At 40.6% G+C, this 18052-nt stretch overlaps 1 protein-coding gene across 2 annotated transcripts in view; it reads left to right on the top strand.

Moving 5' to 3' along the window:
- Positions 1–563: 563 nt before the first annotated feature.
- LOC127374224 (dedicator of cytokinesis protein 2) overlaps positions 564–18052 on the top strand; it is a 95123-nt gene continuing 77634 nt past the window's right edge. Inside the window, exons 1-20 of one of the 2 annotated variants that reach the window (XM_051419303.1) lie at positions 565–795; positions 2991–3074; positions 3595–3635; positions 3816–3871; positions 3953–4049; positions 4151–4299; positions 4712–4847; positions 5596–5753; positions 7315–7396; positions 7654–7789; positions 8456–8531; positions 8655–8731; positions 10458–10708; positions 11109–11207; positions 11447–11519; positions 11791–11894; positions 13529–13730; positions 15576–15673; positions 15768–15857; positions 16210–16310. In XM_051419303.1, the coding sequence (XP_051275263.1) occupies positions 753–795; positions 2991–3074; positions 3595–3635; positions 3816–3871; positions 3953–4049; positions 4151–4299; positions 4712–4847; positions 5596–5753; positions 7315–7396; positions 7654–7789; positions 8456–8531; positions 8655–8731; positions 10458–10708; positions 11109–11207; positions 11447–11519; positions 11791–11894; positions 13529–13730; positions 15576–15673; positions 15768–15857; positions 16210–16310 (2153 nt within the window). In that variant the 5' untranslated portion in view covers positions 565–752. Of the gene's footprint in view, positions 796–2990; positions 3075–3594; positions 3636–3815; positions 3872–3952; positions 4050–4150; positions 4300–4711; positions 4848–5595; positions 5754–7314; positions 7397–7653; positions 7790–8455; positions 8732–10457; positions 10709–11108; positions 11208–11446; positions 11520–11790; positions 11895–13528; positions 13731–15575; positions 15674–15767; positions 15858–16209; positions 16311–18052 lie in introns of both variants that reach the window. The other variant, XM_051419302.1, reaches the window with a different exon arrangement.

The following is an 18052-nucleotide window of genomic DNA, read 5'->3' on the forward strand; positions in this document are numbered from 1 at the left end:
GAAACCAGTCTTTCTTATTGTGGGGTAGTAGGTGAGGACACAATGGGTGAGCTGAGGTTATGTACTAATAAACATCAAGCAATTATCTGCTTCTTCTGACATAAACACTTGATTTCACAAGCATAAAGGGTGATTCACAAAGAGAAAATGGTGAGAGACAACAATGTAAGATGGCAGACAGTTGAGTGAAAGTTCAATTACCTTGTACTCTTTGTAGTATTCAGTACGTATTTTGTCAAGATTTAAGAATGGATCACAAAGGTAACTTGCTTTCTGTCACATTTGATTACATCTGCCTTTTAAAAAGGACATGTTCAGGCCCAGTTTTGCTTTAAAGAGAAGTGCAGTTTTTAGATTGTGGGTAATTTTGCATGCTACGCACATCAATTTTAACCCTTCTGTAACACAAGACACAGGTTGTTTGTGTTTTACATTCAGTTATAATACAGATATGGTAATCACCGAGTCTCCAAAATGGAGTCTTCACACACTGCGCAGGCCTGTGGCCTCTACAGGACTCCACCTTGTTGTACTCACCCACTTCCCCTTAACCGCTTAAAGGCAGGAAGAGAGAAGAGACAGAAGAGGAAGAGAAGCAAGGGGGGATGGGCTTATTACTTTCATTTAAAGTTAAGAAAATACAGAAGTGAGAAGTTTAGCAGACACCCTCACCCAAAACACAGAGAGAGAGAGAAACAGGAGGAGAATCAGAAAGACAAGACTAGAAAGTAGGTAAAGGACTACATGCAGCCATGGCTCCTTGGACGAGGACCATCTCGGAGCGGTATGGTGTAGGTAAGTCAGTATGCGCTCACTTGTCTGTGTCTTAGTCTGTGTGTGTGCATACATATTGCTGTAGTGTCTCTCTGTTTAGGTGTGATCTAAACTATTTATGCTATGAATAAGAATGAGATTAAAACAGATGCCCATCTCTTCCTGCTAAACAGGATGTGAGCAGGTGCGAACAGCCTCATAGAACATTAGTATGTATACATCAGATGTATTCCCTCCAAAGAACTTAAATCCTAAAATCATATTCACTATTTAGCTTCAATGCAATAGGACTCATAAGATCTATGGTGGATTGTGTAAAGGGATAAAGTCATTACTATCCATCCTAAGCTGATGGAGAAATGTGTTGCTGTTAGTAGGAAATCTCCATGCATTACATATTATGCAATGCATAAATATAGATGCAAGAATATAAATCATTCCCGAAAATGACAAGTTTAGTTGCAGATAGATGGATTTTGGCACCAGGAAAAAATCCTAGACTGTGAAAGTGCAACTTCTCTGTACAATCTGTAGTTTATCAGGGATGTGGGTTGAATATGGCCGAGCTGATCCGCATGTGTTGCTGTTAGATATGCAAGACAGACACAAACTTAGTTAGCATGAATACAGATTTCTGACTTCTAATACAGACTGCAAAAGCTGAGGTTCACTGGCATGTTGCAGACGATCTATGGATTGATCTGACATTTGCAATAAATTAGGCATATAGTTCGTTTTGTAGAAAGTGAGTGAAGACAACTTTTTCTTTATTCAAGTTCAAGTTTTTCATCCCAATAGTTATACAGCTTGTAGTTTAAGATTGATAGTGAGAATGACAAATGATTTATGAAATACATTTTGAATCAATTACTAATATGATTACTCAATGAACAGTTGTTTATCTACTCTCGAGTTAATATCTTCCTGGTCTGTGTAAAGCTACAACACAGGAAATGGAGGCGGAAGGAAGGAAGCTTGTTTAAGTTTGAAGCCGTACCGCTAAATAGTGTATGTGTACGTGCATATATTTTTAATTTGAAGGCATTGTTTAACTATTGGTCTAAAAATAGTGTGCCCCTTTTTATAGTCTCAATAATCCCTTTATTTAGCAGTCACTTTATAGCTGTGTAATCGCTTGTTTAGTTCCCATACCAGAGCAAGCCTGTGAGTTAGTGCAGACAGACGATGCCAGTTTCACTACTACACTTACTTTCTGCAGCAAAGTGATATCCAATTGGCCCTTTCCAGTGAGGCAGTGTACAGTAGCTGCTGCCTACTCTCTCGCCCTGCCATGCTGCTGCTTAGTGCTTATTCCTACTGCAAACACCTGTTGCTATCACTGCAGCTTGTACAGTAAGGCTGCAACTGACAATCATATTCATTATTGATTAATCTGCTGATTAATTTATTAATCATTTGGTCTATGAAATGTCCGAAAATAGTGAAAATGCCCATCATTACAGCTTTCCAGAGCCAGTAGACATATTCAGATTGCTTGTTTTGCCTGATCACCGACAGTCCAAAACCCAAAGATATTCATATACTGTATTTACCATCATGTAAGACAGACAAAAGCAGCAAATCCTCACAATTGGACCGGAATGGAACCAGATGATGTTTGGTATTTTTGCTTAAGAAATGAAATCACTGAGTTATCAAAATAGTTTACGAATAATTTTCTTTCAATTTAATATTAGAATTTTATTAATCTAACTATTTTCAGCTCCATTAAAAAGTCAAAAGCAAGCGGACCTGCCTACAGTCCATCATATCGCCCATGTAGTCTGAAAAAAAGGTAGACAGGAGGTGTTAACAATAGGAAATGTTGGCAGGAATAAACCTCTGGATTTGTTTGTTCCGTTGTTGTTGACCTGCACTGTGTTTCTAAATAAGGCATTATTTAGTATTTTCCACTTTTTTAACTTTAGGCTATTAGTTGCTTTCTTTATTTTGATGTAAATATAAAACTATAAGTTATAGTTCTGTCACTCCTGCCATTTTCTGGTGCTACCTTTTGTTTATTTAGCTTTGGTCTGAAAGGTGTGTGCACTGGCAGCTTGAAACTGACAGTTGTTGCCAAGGTTACCAAAGAACTACTAGCTTACTCCTTGTGCTAACATTTATAACATGAGAGGTGTGCTCAGTTGGTGTTTGTGTGCCTCTAAGCTTTTTTCATTGTTGATGCATCTTTCATGACTGTAAAATTTCTTTTTCAGTAAAGTGGAATTTTGTTGGCCAAGGAGAGAAGCAGCTCTCCCTCGAGGTAGGAGATACGGTCCACATCCAGGAGGTCTGTGATGGTAAGAATATCTCAAAACATAAAAAATAGTAGTTATATTAAATTTAACACCACTTCTGCTATAAAGTGCTTCTGAATCTTCTAAATAACATATTCATGGTGTTTGTTTAACATGTTAAAAGAAAAGTTAAAGATGTGTTAATATTTTGCATCTGTATGTCGTATATCCTAAACAAAGTCTTATTCTTACCACATTATAAACCAGGTGCATCAAACAAACATAGAGTACTGTCATTTTCATAAACAATAATTTTTCTTAGTTAAAGTTATATCTCTGTATCTCACTCTGTATGTTACTCATTTTTTGGAGTATCACACAGAATAAAATATTGAGAATTGATTGACAACTTTACTGTGCACCAGTACACCAATATTAGGTTACTGTTAGTACCAGTTAGAGACTGTATGTATCCCAGTCTTCCCACATACAGTCCAGACACCTCAAGATTTTACTACTGAACACCAAAAACCTTCCCATGTAGAGATGTCAGTGCGGCAAGTAAGATGATTGTGTCTTTCAGGATGGTATCGAGGCTACTTGGCTAGGAACAAAGCCCAACAGGTAAGAGCTCACACTTACCACCAGACATTGGTTTTATGAGAAAGGTGATGGCACATAATTCATGACATTCAGCTGGCTTTATTCAACTGGGAGATCTTCTTTTCTACTTTTATGAATAGAAAAAGTGAAAGCTACTGCTGTTTATTCTTATTCATCTCCCCCACACATATTCCTTTCCAGGGAGTGTTCCCTGCCAGTTTTGTCCACCTTAAGGAAGTCATCATTGAAAAACGAGGGTGAGTACAGCTAAAAAGTCTTCATCCATCTCCAAAAGTTACGTTTTTTTGAATTTGTTATGTATGTGTGTGCGACTACAGAGATGAGGAGTTAGTGATCTCTGGAGAGATGCCCTTGGTGAAGGAGGTGACCACCACACTGAGGGAGTGGGGAAGCATATGGAAGCAGCTTTTTGTGGTAATAAAAAACAAAAAACAGACAAACAAAAGCACTGTTTGTGTATGTGAATGTGCGTGAGTGTCAGAGTGTAACATCACAGCATGCATCTACCTGTCCAGGCCAATAAACAGGCGCGTGTGAAGCAGGTCCAGAGACTGATGTGTGAGCTAATGGAGTGGCGTTCCCAGCTCCTGTCTGGCACTCTGCCTAGTGACGAATTCAAAGAACTTAAGCAGAAAGTCACCTCCAAGATTGACTACGGCAACAAGTATGTCTGCTCAAAAATAAAATCACTTGTTCACACTTTATGTTCACTCTTTAAAAACGACATTTCAAACTAATTTCAGTCCGTCATGTAAGCTCATTCGCTCCTGTCTCACCTACTTGTTCACATCTTTCTAACCACAAGTTTTTCAGTATTTTCTCCCCTTATCTTTCTTTCCTCTCTGCTCCCTCCTCCGCCTCACCTACCTGTTCACATCTTTCTAACCATACATTTTTCAGAATCTGCTCCCCTTATCTTTCTTTGCTCTTTGCTCCCTCCTCCCTCCCATCACACCTCCATCTTCTTCCCTCCTCCATAACCACCTACACTCATTGCCCTTTCTTTGTCCTCTGTCCTTTTGTTCGGCTTACATTAATCTCCCACAAATTCTCACCTCTCCTGCCTCCTATCACAGGATCCTGGAGCTGGACCAGGTGGTTCGGGACGAGGATGGGAACATCTTGGAACCGGAGCGGGCTAGTGTCATTAGTCTGTTTCGGGCCCACGAGGAGGCCACGGCCAAGATCAACGAACGCATCAAAGAGGAGCAGGTAAGGCAAAGGATAGGAAGGCATGGAGAGGGCCACACAGAAGGTTTTCTAGGACAGAGAAAGTATCTCCTGGGTGGATGGGATGGTGGATGTTGCAATTAAAAGTAAATTTATTTGGCTACTTCTTTGACACTGCTGTGGTTTGACAGCACTATGCAGAACTACACTAGACTGCACTGATGTAGTTTGACTGCACTATATATGTGTACTCCCATGATACACATGTCTAGACACTAGAAATGTGTACCATGGGATTTTTCCAGGGAAGCTATTCTTTCCTTTCATAAAATCATAAAAATGATATTGAAAAGTAGATGTGGATGAGATCACAATTCTGTCATTTCATTTAGTTTTTTTGTAAGGAAGTTGTAAAATGAAACTATGTGCATGAAAATGCTGTGGATAATACATTTTACTTGCCAATCATGTCTGCTTGCCAAGCCTAATTAAGAATTCATTTCCTCACAAATTGGCTTGGCATTTCAACTCGCTACAGCCTATTTTACATTTCAACATTTATTCATTAGTAACAAAAGATTATATTCTATTATGATTTTCTGTGCTTCACCCTTACAAACCTGCTATCTGGATGCTGCAGCTGGTACATCCCGGAATTAAATAGCCAAATATTTTTAACTGTTTACCAAACTTGACAAGACCTTGAAATGGAGGTTTGTGGCTGTTTTTTTTATCCTGTTAAACCCTTCTTCCAAGTTAACCTCCTACAACTAATGTCCTCTCCTGCCAGTCCAACGTCCAGACAGACCACAGCGGGATCTCAGCACGGATACAGTCTTCCCCCACCCACAGCCTCTACGTCTTTGTCAGGAACTTTGTCTGTCGCATCGGAGAGGACTCAGAGCTCTTCATGTCCCTCTATGACCCCATCAAACAGAGCATCATCAGGTGTCACTTTTCTTGTCCTTCTCCCTTAGCTTCAGTCCTTGATACAGTGAGCTTAAAAAGGTTTTTTATACAGGTTTTCTTTGCAGGTTGATTTAAAGATTTGAAGCTCAAGATTCATATGCACAATTTAAATGTGTTAATCTGTTAACTCCCTTTTCATACATTTGAAATCAATTTTGGGATGTAAAGTTGAGTCACATAGAGATAGAAAATCTTCGTATGGCTTATATTGATGCTATTGTGCTTATCAGTCTGAATTTCATAGGTCAAATATTAGGTATGATTAGATGATATTAGATTAGATAAGTAATCTTTATCCTTTAAATAAAATAAAAATATGGGAAAATTATGATGAAATGCATTTATCCTCCACTATATCCCTCTTAGTGCCAATTTACTGCCTCAAGTTCAGATTTTCTCTAACTCACTTTCATCCCTCAACTGTCTAAAACACACACACACACACACACTCCAGCCCACACACACTCCTCCTTTCACTTCCATTTCCTCATCTCTATATACCTCTCCTTCTCTTGTATACTTATTTTTCCGCTCTCCTCCGTTGTTGAACCCAACTAAATTAGAACAATGGTATGCCAAAAATAAGAATACAGAAAACACAAATTATAGGGGCAGCAGATACTGACTGGCAGCGCTATGTGGTGGCTGACAGGGCTGATGTTAAGCCTTGTCACTCACTGTCATGGTGGGTATATCTATGTCTCAGCTGCTGCCGCTGGGAGTATTAAGATAGACCTGGATCGATCGTCTTTTTCTCAATATACATCCACCACCCTTTCAGTCATTTCTTACCTTCTTGCCATTTGTCCTGATTCTCTTCTGTCTAATCTGCACTTGTTCTTTTTTGTTTGATTTAGTTAAATTTTTTGTTTTGTCCCATCCATTCCCTCACCATGTCAATCTCTCTGTCTCTATCTGAAATATTGGCAGATAGTAGGATTTTATGACAGGAATGTTTTAGGACCGTATCAGCTTTTTCTCAGCTTTGATTCACCCCACTGTACCCATAGACAGCCATCTGTCTATCTTTCTATTCATCCGTCTGTCAGTGTCTGCTCGTATGTTAGGAAAATGCTATTGTGAATAGAGGGCTTGTATTTTTAGCACTTGAGTCAAAATTATTATGCAGCTGCACTGGGTAACATTAGCGGATCCAGGGTTGACTGAAACATTATAACTTAATTTCCCCAGAAATCATGTAACATGACATTCGTGAGCTGCATAGAGTATGCTCATGTACACGACAGACAGACTGCTCTGTGATCCTCTCCAAAGAGTACCAAAAGATAAGGGAGGTAAACGGTCCAGCTTTATCTGGACCAAGCACTTGCTCTCTCCGGGATTAGACCGAGATAATATCTCCATCATTTTAATTCATCACCTCTTGTAGGTGGAAATGTACATACACAAAAACAGAATTTCAGTCATGGAGAACGAGATGATATTTTTATTGCAGCTGCAAATATTGTGTAGTTTAGCTTTGCAGGACAGTAATGTAACAAATATGCTGTGTGTCAAACTCTTTTCCATGTCTGTGCAGTGAGAACTACTTGGTACGCTGGGGCAGCAAAGGATTTCCCAAGGAGATTGACATGCTCAACAACCTGAAGGTTGTCTTTACAGTAAGTGACCACATGAGGGCACTATCACACTGTTTCTTAACACTACATACACTGTAATGTATAAATTAATGAATTTACTTCCTTTAAGAAGATTGCTTTCTTTTCATTTTCTCCCCCACTCTCTTTCCCACTAACTTCCTGGCCCCAACTCTTCTTTCCTCCATCTTTTCATCCTTATATATCTTATTCCCACTCCCTATACTTCCTCTTTTGATTTCTTTTTTCTCTGCTCTCCTTTCCCTGATTTTCTCTACCAGGACCTGGGGAACAAGGATCTGAGCAGAGAAAAGATTTATCTGATCTGTCAGATAGTCAGAGTGGGCAGGATGGACCTGAAAGAGACGCACAACAAGAAGTGGACTATGGGCCTGAGACGGCCGTTCGGGGTGGCAGGTACTTGTAGAACAGCCAATACAGCTTTATTTTGGTGGAAGGTGCTGCCAGTTCAAGTGGTAAAGCAATGTGCAAATTAGTCATTGTAGTAGTTAGACTTACCAAATTGCTTATCAGAAAGATTTTTCTTTATGGTCAATCTATCACAATTGCTTTTAGTAGCTTCTCTCTTTAACCAGCAATAAATTTGATGACAGAAAAGGGCTGTTTTGCCTCATTTCCTTGTCAAATTTGAGCAGTTTGGTACAATAATGCTCTCTTCAGTGAGTTTTACTTTTGTTTCCTAAAGGTCAAAGTCATTTTGTCTGACTTGTCAGCTGCTACTGGTATTATCCCCCATATTTACACCTGGGAGCTAGCTGGTGCAACCACAGTCATCTTTTGCACAAACTACTAAAGTATTGATAGTGACTGTCCGCTACTTTTTTCTGCCAGTAAATCTATTATTGTGCCCTCCAGCTCAAAAAAGTTGCTTATATCCTCACATAACCTCACAAAATAGCTATCAGGGTGTGTTGTGGGGCCTGTTTTGCTAGACTATTGTGTGATAGAGAGTTTTTACAAAATGTTCATTGTTGACTGATGTGAATCCACATTAGAAATGACTGTATAGCATTTTCTTAGATTTTTTTTATCACAGACACATTTGTTTTCTCTTCTTTGCAGTGATGGACATTAGTGATCTCATCAAAGGGAAGATTGAATGCGATGAGGAGAAGCAGTATTTCATCCCCTTCTTCCCGTATGTCTTATTTTCCTCCTCTATTACACCACCTATACTCCCCCTCTCCTTTTGTACTCTTATAAACTTAAAGATTAAGCTGTTTGTGTATTTTCAAGTGTGTTTGTGTCTGTTTGGCTCCAGGGTAGTGGCTGAGAATGACTTCCTCCACTCCTTGTTGAACAAAGTGACGGCATTACGAGGGGACAGTGGTGGCCAAGGTACTGTTCAGCACTTACAGGCTGTGCTCTCTGTTTCCTGTGTGTAAGCCATGTGACTACTCTGCTGTTAGCGCTCCTGTATGCACTGAAGCTACCCAATGGACTGTGTACACTGCAGTCATTTGTGGCCATTCCTCATTGCATCCTCGCCTCTTCTGTGTTCTGTGGGTGAGAATGAAGGTCATTATCCTGATTGATAGCACGCGCCCTTGAGCCGATGTTTTCATATTACTTACCCCTTATTTCTCCCTCGCCAGCCTCCTGTCTCACTGCCCACTACCTCATGTTTATGACTGACTTTGACAGCTCCTATGTGTGACACTGTCTTGTTTCATATAGAGTAACCCTGCATGTTGGACTGCAATGTTATATCGCTCAGCTTTTATCTTTCCTCATGCTCCTGAAGACCATGGGCATAACCTAGATATGAAAGGTGTACCTGGATGAGCAGATATGGAAGGAGCACCTGAGGCCACCAGATGTCTGTTCTTAACATTACTCACCCCTAATCTCTCCTTCCTCTCACTTTGAGATGCTTCTGCCACAGTACACACACACACACACACACACACACACACACACACACACACACACACACACATACACACTGACACACATATCCGGAGTATTCCCTGTAGGTATGTGGTTAGCCTTGAAAATGTGGGTTTGTGACATAGTCTAGATTTCACCAACTATGTGTTTCCCTAAAATAGCTCACCCCCTTTTTCCATTTTCTGCCCCTTCTTTGTCTATTTTTTCTCACACAATTTCTCTGAAAGCTCTTAGCGCTCATATTCTTTAGGACTAGATTATGATACTGTAACACCTCCATCCTTTTCTTTTTTGGTCTTACACACTTTTCACAAACAGGAGTTTTTATAGCATTGATTACAGTGTAGTCTACAAAAACAGACATTTTCACGTTCCCTGGTTCACCTTGGAACACTTTCACATTATGTCTTCCTTGGATACGCACTTAGAACACTTAACTTTTTACATAAAGTGGGTCTCTTTAAGTTCAGCTCTTAAGCCCCATGTGTCAGGGTTTCTGTTGGGCCTGAAAACATTTTCCATGTTTTAAATTCATTTTAAATAGTACAGAGCCTTGAAATTCCTTATGCATTCATTTGACTTTAATTTCAATGTACTTGCCTGCAGTGAGAAATAAAACTCCTCTCTGGATTCCTCATTTAAAATAGCCTGGAGTGGCATCTATTTGTCTGAGTACATTTATTAATATTTGGTCAAACAAAGACCTGTGTAGTATAAAATTTGACTCTCTGATATCTACACATACCCTGTGTTTTCCTAAGTTGTTTTTAGGGGATCAACATTGGTCAGTATTGAAGTATAACAGGAGAATATTTTTGTCTTTCAGACCAGTGACACTGTAAAGTAATGTACACAAAATATTGTGTAATTACCAAGGAACATCATTAAATGAGATACCACGATGAAATATAGTTTCTCTGCTTATTTAATGGGTTATTACTCTTTAGATTAACTACCCATTCGCAGGTAGGAAAATATCCCAGACAATATGTGCAATTCATCAGTCTGCCATCTGTCTTGAGATTCTGACTAAATGCTTTATCTGGTGCTTATCAAGAGCGTTGATGTTTTTTAAGGGACATGTTGAATAAGGCCTAAAAATGCCTGACAAATGTATACTTGTCAAACAGTAATACATAGTCTTCCCTCCTCCTCTACCCCCACCTCCCTCCAGGTCTGTGGGTGACCATGAAGGCTCTGGTCGGGGACATAGTTCAGATCCGGAAGGAATACCCTCACCTGGTGGACCGCAGCACTGTGGTGGCCCGCAAGCTGGGCTTCCCAGAGATCATTATGCCGGGAGATGTTCGCAATGACATCTACCTGACCTTAGTGGGCGGCGACTTCGACAAATATAATAAGACGACGCAGAAAAACGTGGAGGTCATTATGTGGGTCTGTGATGAGGAGGGCAAGGTCATACAGGTGAGCAGCACGAAGAGATGAGGTGGAGGATGTACAGAGCACGTTATATATGATAGGAAAGGGATTTGTGTAAACAAGGATTGGTTTGAGATAAAGTGTGCAAGTGCGAAAGTGTGTGTGTGTGTGTGTGTGTGTGTGTGTGTGTGTGTGTGTGTGTGTGTGTGTGTGTGTGTGTACCGTATGTGCAGTGTTTAAGAGATTGAGGTGGTATGGGCCAGTGAGAAAGCACGGCACTGATCAAGCGCTTACTCACCCTCTCATAGTCTGTGGCACATGGACGTGGCTTTATCCCAGAATGAAAATCTATCTTAGGCATACATGGATGCACCCACACACACACAAACATAAAATCCTTCAGCTCAATATGACAAGTATTTTTCTCTCCCTCCCTTTTTCCTAGAACTCCATCTGTCTGGGAGCAGGGGATAAAGCGGTCAGTGAGTACAGATCCGTCATCTACTACCAAGTCAAACAGCCCCGCTGGGTGGAGACAATTAAGGTGTGTGTGTGTGTGTTGTAGACGAAGTTGCAGAGCAAACAATTCGAAAGTAGTTATTTTTAGAATTTACTGCTGTCTATACTTGACACTTTTTTCAGTTTCCTGATGATGTCTAGTGTTTATATAGCAGTTGCTTTCCTTATTTGAAGAAAATAAACCCCAGAATGTCAGAATATACCTGTAAAATGTTAAAGACATCTGTTTTTTAATATTCTATAATAACATGAGATGTCCTCCAGGTGGCAGTCCCTCTGGAAGAAATGCACAGAATTCATTTGCGCTTCATGTTCAGACACCGCTCTTCCCAGGAGTGTGAGTATCAGCCTCTTGTCCTCTGCCTGTCTGTTGCTGCATAGACTCTTAACTCTGATCCCCTGAGCATAACGTGACACTGAAAGGACCCAATGATTGGAAGCAATTTGGAAAATGATCCAAGGCATCATTACACACACTTGATTATACAAATCAACAGCCTTCTTCCTCCCATGCCTGAATTCTCCCTCCCCTTTCTATTTCCCTGATGTGTTTCCCCCCCTGACCCTCTCCCTCCTTCTGTTTACATATCCGTCTCCTTCGACTGCAGCCAAGGACAAGAGCGAGAAGAACTTTGCCATGGCCTTTGTGCGTCTGATGAAGGAGGATGGGACAGTTCTACAAGATGGGCAGCATGACCTTGTGGTCTTCAAGGTCAGAACCAAAAACGGAGCTTTTGTAGAAAGAAAATAGATGAACTTGTGAACAGCTCCAGTGTCTTCTTCAGAGAAAATCAAATCAAATAAAGAGTAAACCAGGCAAAAGTCAGCTCACCGGAAAAATTTGATTATTTATTGTCACCCAAATCCCATCTTGATTGACCTCCAATATGCAAAATAATACCATTAGGCAACTTAATAGTAGATCAACACACAGAGCTTTCAGACTCAGATATAAAAGCTCCTCTGAGAGTAATAAATGGTGTTTATGATGAAAAAGGGTCACAGCTCATTACTTTTGTTGGACCAACCAGTTTTGGATTGAACAGCCTAGCTCCCATTAAATATGAAATATTTTATGTAGTATGTCAGATGAAAATGGCAAGTCCAATCATTTGGTGGTAAATTATAAAGCCAGTTTACAGGATTCTTTTGATTCATTATTCATGGTCAAACTGAATGGGGAAGTTTTTTGTACCAAAGTTCAATGCCATTCCCTATGTAATTCTGGAGGTCTTTCATCTATTTGTATATAATGGTGAGAAATGAATGGTAGACTTTACAAATCGAGGCATACTGGGTTACTTGGCTGGAGGATATTTGCATGCATGGTAGAAAAGGCAGATAAACTGTTTCTTTGAAAAAAGTTTATACTGTAGCAAAGAAAGAATTTCAGTTGCAACCATCCTGAAAGCAGACCTAAACATAAAGTGAGTCTGGACGGGAGATTATGGCCACACAGACAGCAGGTTGAGTGAAGCCAAATAGATTTCCTGCCAAATAAGCCAGAGCTAAGATTGAATCCCCTTATTGATTAAATGCCAAACGCAATGAAGATTAATTACTCGTGATTCACTCAAAGACCAAATGCATGGTCCCACTGTGCCCTCTTTCTCGATTATCTCTCGTTATCCTAACATTCCCCTCGATGTCTTTGCCACTCATGCCTTCAATCTCTCGCTCCCTGCTTTTCCACCCACTTACTCAATTATTATTACTTACTAGTTTGGCATTAAAGAGGGCAGAGTTGAGGTTTGAGGTTCGAAGTAATCTAAGACACAGGAAGAATGTACAGTAGGATGTAAAGTAGGATCACATAAACAATAGAGACAAAATGGAAAATCAATATGCCAAGAGAAGATAGCTCATCTCTTTTACTCACATATCTCTTTCCTATGTGTTTACACTAAATTTTCAGTACTTTGTAACTAAGTAGAGAAATGCTGCACCAATACTTGGTGTTGTTGTTTGTGCTCTTCTTTTCTGACCTGTCCTGGATTTGAAGGCTCCAAAGTTATGAGTAAACAGACAGAAATTGAGTTAGGCAGAAGTAGATAAGGCATAGTGGTCACAGAGGGTTACTACTGGCGACTTCAATCATTGTTTGTCATTTTTTCCTGCAGGACTGGCCTGATAAATCACTGCAAGTGTAGCAAACCCCAGTGCCTCGCTATCTTCTACTCCTGCATTTGCATCAAGACATTTTGACTAAATACAGGAAATGTAATTCTTGTCCCAGTGCTGCTTCAACACTCACCAAACATCTGTGCCATCATTAGTGAAGTTGTAGCATTACTGTTGTGTCAACATTATTGGGTTAAAAATGACTCCCTCACATTGTCCTCTCAGGGTGACAGTAAGCGCATGGAGGACGTGAACTGCTACTTGTCATTGCCCTCGACACGCCACCACCATGGTGACCCCCACAAGACATCGGGGCTGAGCCGCAGCTCCAGCAACGTGTCTGGGAGTGGAGGAGGCCTGTCAGTCAGCTCTAGAGATAGCTTCACCATCTCCACCCTGGTCTGCTCTACCAAACTCACCCAGAATGGTATGAGTGTGTGTGGTTTTGTTTGTATGTGCGTGATGAGCAGGGGTTAGGATGTTCAAATAGCCCCTTTGTGACATTGTGTTGATTTTAGGCTACTCTAAAGACTTGACAGGGCAAATCATTTTCATTCAGAAGCACACACACACACACACACACACACACACACACACACCCTTGTACACACAAAAACTGAAGAAAGGTTAGGGAAGAAATTATGAGGAGTGTGAGGGTGTCTGAAATTAAACCTGACATGTCAAAAAAACATTAATTAACATCTTCTTTCAACAGAGTAATAAGGGCAAGCCAAGACAATGAATCATCGGTTGGCTGTGAAATTGGTAGAGGACAAAAAACACTGCTTAGAAGGTTGCTTTAAGTCTGAAAACACAACTGGTCCAGTGCGCATAGTGTCTTGTTTTGGGCTAAATGTTTGTTAATTTTTCCTTAGAAAACTCATACAATTGGTAGTAAAATGCAGGTAACATTTTACTGACATCATTAGTTGTTATTTTTAGGTTTAGGGATAAAAGTTGACTCAGGATGACAGTAGCTGAAGGGTGAAATAAGGTTAGGGTCAGCCAATTAACGGTGAGTCAACAGTATGTAAATTAGGTGAATGGTCCCAGAACTACAAGTGTATGTGTGTGTGGGTGTGGTATGGTCATGGGATAGTAAGCAAAGGATGGTGGGAACTGTCTGTATACATAGGTTTTATTAGAGGAGCGTGTCGTCATTTTGTCCTACACACTTTGGCAGGCAGCCACACAAGCAGAGACACGCATTGATGTGCACATCCACATCTACATATGCATACGCACACGCACACTCCAGACAGTAAGGTGCATCAGACACAGGTGCAGTGCAACAGCTGTTACTGAGGAAACCAGTCCATCACTATAATGAACATTATCCTGCAGTATTAATCACCTATACCACACACATACACACACTCACTCACTCACTCACTCACACACACACACACACACACACACACACACACACACACACACACACACACACACACACACACACACACACACAGACACTCACGCACACACACCCAGACACACACTCTGAGGCTCTCAGGCATGCAGGCACACAATGTTGTTTGGGGCCACCCACCAGATGTGCAGCTTGGCTTGGTGAGTCAGAAATTATTGGACAGGGAAAGCAGTGAGCTTCAAGCGGGTAGCCCTACAGAGGCATGGAAATCTGCCCCATGTCAAACTGTAGCAGAATTAATGACAGAACCTGTGGATTTGAATGTTCAGCTGAAAGTCTGACTAAGCAGAGGAACAGTCCACATGACAAATCATCACCTGACAAAGTGCTACTTTGATGTCGCTTATTATCAGTCAGGCATGAACTTGAAAAAAATATATATAATACAAAATTTCCAGAGTCCAAGTGACATTTTCAAAGAACAATCTGTAAGTGCAAATATACAGTGTATCTTAAACTAAAAACTCATTTGATTACAGTGATTTAAAAAAAGAAAAGCAGCAAATGTAACAGTATCCCTAAGAGTGGTGATTATCAAAATGGTTGCCAATTAGTTTTCTTTCAAGTAATTGATAACTTGACTGAGTTTCCTATCTAATTTTAATAGAATAACAACCTCTTAACTTGTTATCTTTAGCATTATATTAAAAAGTACATGTATTCTGTTCAACAGGCATTGTCGAATATTCAAGGGCAGAAAGTGAAAAACGAGAATTTAGAAAATTACTATTAAGACATTTTCATTACAATAGCTTTTATCAGCAGCCACTCATAAGAAAGAACGTGTATGAACAGTTAAGACAGCTGAGCAGAAAATGTTCTGTGTGTGTCTCTCCTCTCCAGTGGGCCTCCTGGGGCTGCTCAAGTGGAGGACTCGACCTGAACTCCTCAAAGAAAACCTGGAGAAACTCAAAATCATCGATGGAGAGGAGGTGGTCAAGGTCAGTGGTATGAATCGAAGTCTGTCTTTGCATATAATTGGTGTGTGTGCGTGCTCTCACCGAACCTCTCCTTTGTCTTTGTGTATGTGTGTAGTTTCTGCAGGACACTCTGGATGCCTTGTTCAACATCATGATGGAACACTCTCAGACTGATGACTACGACATCCTTGTGTTTGATGCCTTGGTGAGTGTGTGTGTGTGTGTGTGTGTGTGTGTGTGTGTGTGTGTGTGTGTGTGTGTGTGTGTGTGTGTGTGTGTGTGTGTGTGTGTGTGTGTGTGTGTGTGTGTGTGTGTGTGTGAGAGAGAGAGAGACTGTGCGTGAGACTGTGCGTGTACCTTGTCAACAGATGCAGCTGATTTTTTCACAAGCTGCCTGTGTGTGTATCGAGTCTGACATCTTTGTGTCTACCTGTCCATCTTTTACCAAATAAACATGTCTGTCACAATGAATGTTCATAACTTCTCGTCTGCCTTGTAAATGTCTACTGCTGTGTAAACATGTAACTGTCTCTCTGTTTCTCTATTCTGTCTCCCAGATATACATCATAGGTCTGATTGCTGACAGAAAGTTCCAGCACTTCAACACAGTGTTGGAGGCCTACATCAAGCAGCATTTCAGTGCTACACTTGCCTACAAGTAAGTTACTTCCTGGATTGACCACTTTCTTTCAACTAATTCTTCGATGTTTTCTGTTTCTGTTGAGTTTTCAGACACAAATCAGTATGCTCATGCAACACTCCTGTTAATGTCTGGAGAAAGCAAAGAGATTGCCTTATTGGATCTGCCACAGGAGACTTTATTATCAATTAAACTCACTGAGCGCGGCTGGCTATTTAAGGTTTAAATAATTTACTCTGGGCTCCATAAAATGACAGCTGAGCACTTAATTCAGGTATGACCTTAGACAACAGTGTTAGACTTTGTGTAAAAAAAAAAAACCCATCCCATACCTTACTTGTGTGAAAAGCAAGTTTTGCAATATTCCTTTTTGCATTTCAAATGAAGGATTACATGATCTTTCACGAGGCAAGTCTCCCACCTCCTGGGAATTATGGGATCTTTTAAATCCCATCATAATCTCAATAGTGCTTTGTCATCAAGCCAAAAGACTGTTTTGTGGTTATTAGAAAGTTGGGCAGAACAGTTTAAAGTACAGTACCAGAAATGCATACATAGCATTAGTGTGGGTTGTCCCAGTTGGAATCAAATGCATAATCCTGTCAGGTACCACATACTCCATGCTAACTTTAAATGCTACCTGAAGATCTAATGTTAAGTGATTAAATACTACACAGTTTCCATCTGCCACTGGAGGTCAGTGTGTGTGTGGTGGCCTTTGGAACACTTGACTGAACAGGATTAGAGTATGCTACTTTACTGTACACCCGGCTAGCCAGAGTTTTAACCCAGCCTGTCTGTGGAGTAGCAGCTAAAGCACTCAGGCATGCTCCCCAAACACTTCATTCTGCTTCTTACTCTCTCACTCTGATAATTCACTTCACTTGATCCAGTGGGTGCTAGAGAAAACATTTGTTTGCATTGCCAAAGCTCCAGTTAGGAAATTAAAAACATGTCTGACTCCTCCTGCTCTCTTTTCCCCCTGAATCCTTTCTTGCTTTCCCCGACCCCTTCTCCTCTTCTCAGCCTCCTTTGCCCAATTATGCCTGTCACTCTCCTCCCCTCTCAACTGCTTTTCTCTCTTCCTATCTGTTCTTCACTCCATCTATTCATCTGTCTCTCCACCATCACTCCATCCCTCCCCTGTCAGTGTGTTGGTGTTCAACCTCTTTAAGAGGGTCACTGCAGCTTAACGCCTGTCAGCCCAGAGGCTGTTATGTAAAACTCTCTAACTCCCTCTCACTACATTTTAAACTCCCTATCTTTCGCTCCTAAAAAAAAAAGAATAAATCTGTGCTTGCCTTTAAGCCACTCACCAAAAACAAAACCATTGAAGACTGAATGATAATATAATAAAACATTTAATATTTTCAAGGCCACTGACGGCAGTGAGGCCAGATTAGAGTTCATTTTTTAAAGGGAATTTTATTGTTTAAGAGGATTCAGTAGTTTTAAACCAGTTAGTGGGTGATCCCCTGTTGCCATTTCATGGAAATAGAGCCATCACAAAACCAAAGGTCTTAACTCTCTGTAGGCGTACAGTATTGTTTTATGTGTAATGAATATGCTAGTATTGCATGCTATTAAGATAATGCAGAGGTAGATTGGGCAGAGACATGCTGGCAGGTCATAAACTTAGACTGAACTCTGTGCCACCTACACCTCTCTCCAACTGCTTTGACACACCAGAATATTTTTGTGTCTAAAGATGCCTGTGGGGCGCACATGTGTTGGAAAATGATTTTCTCACCATGCATCTG

Source organism: Dicentrarchus labrax, unplaced genomic scaffold (genome assembly GCF_905237075.1).
Source record: "Dicentrarchus labrax unplaced genomic scaffold, dlabrax2021, whole genome shotgun sequence".
In the NCBI taxonomy this organism is placed as follows: Eukaryota; Metazoa; Chordata; class Actinopteri; family Moronidae; genus Dicentrarchus; species Dicentrarchus labrax.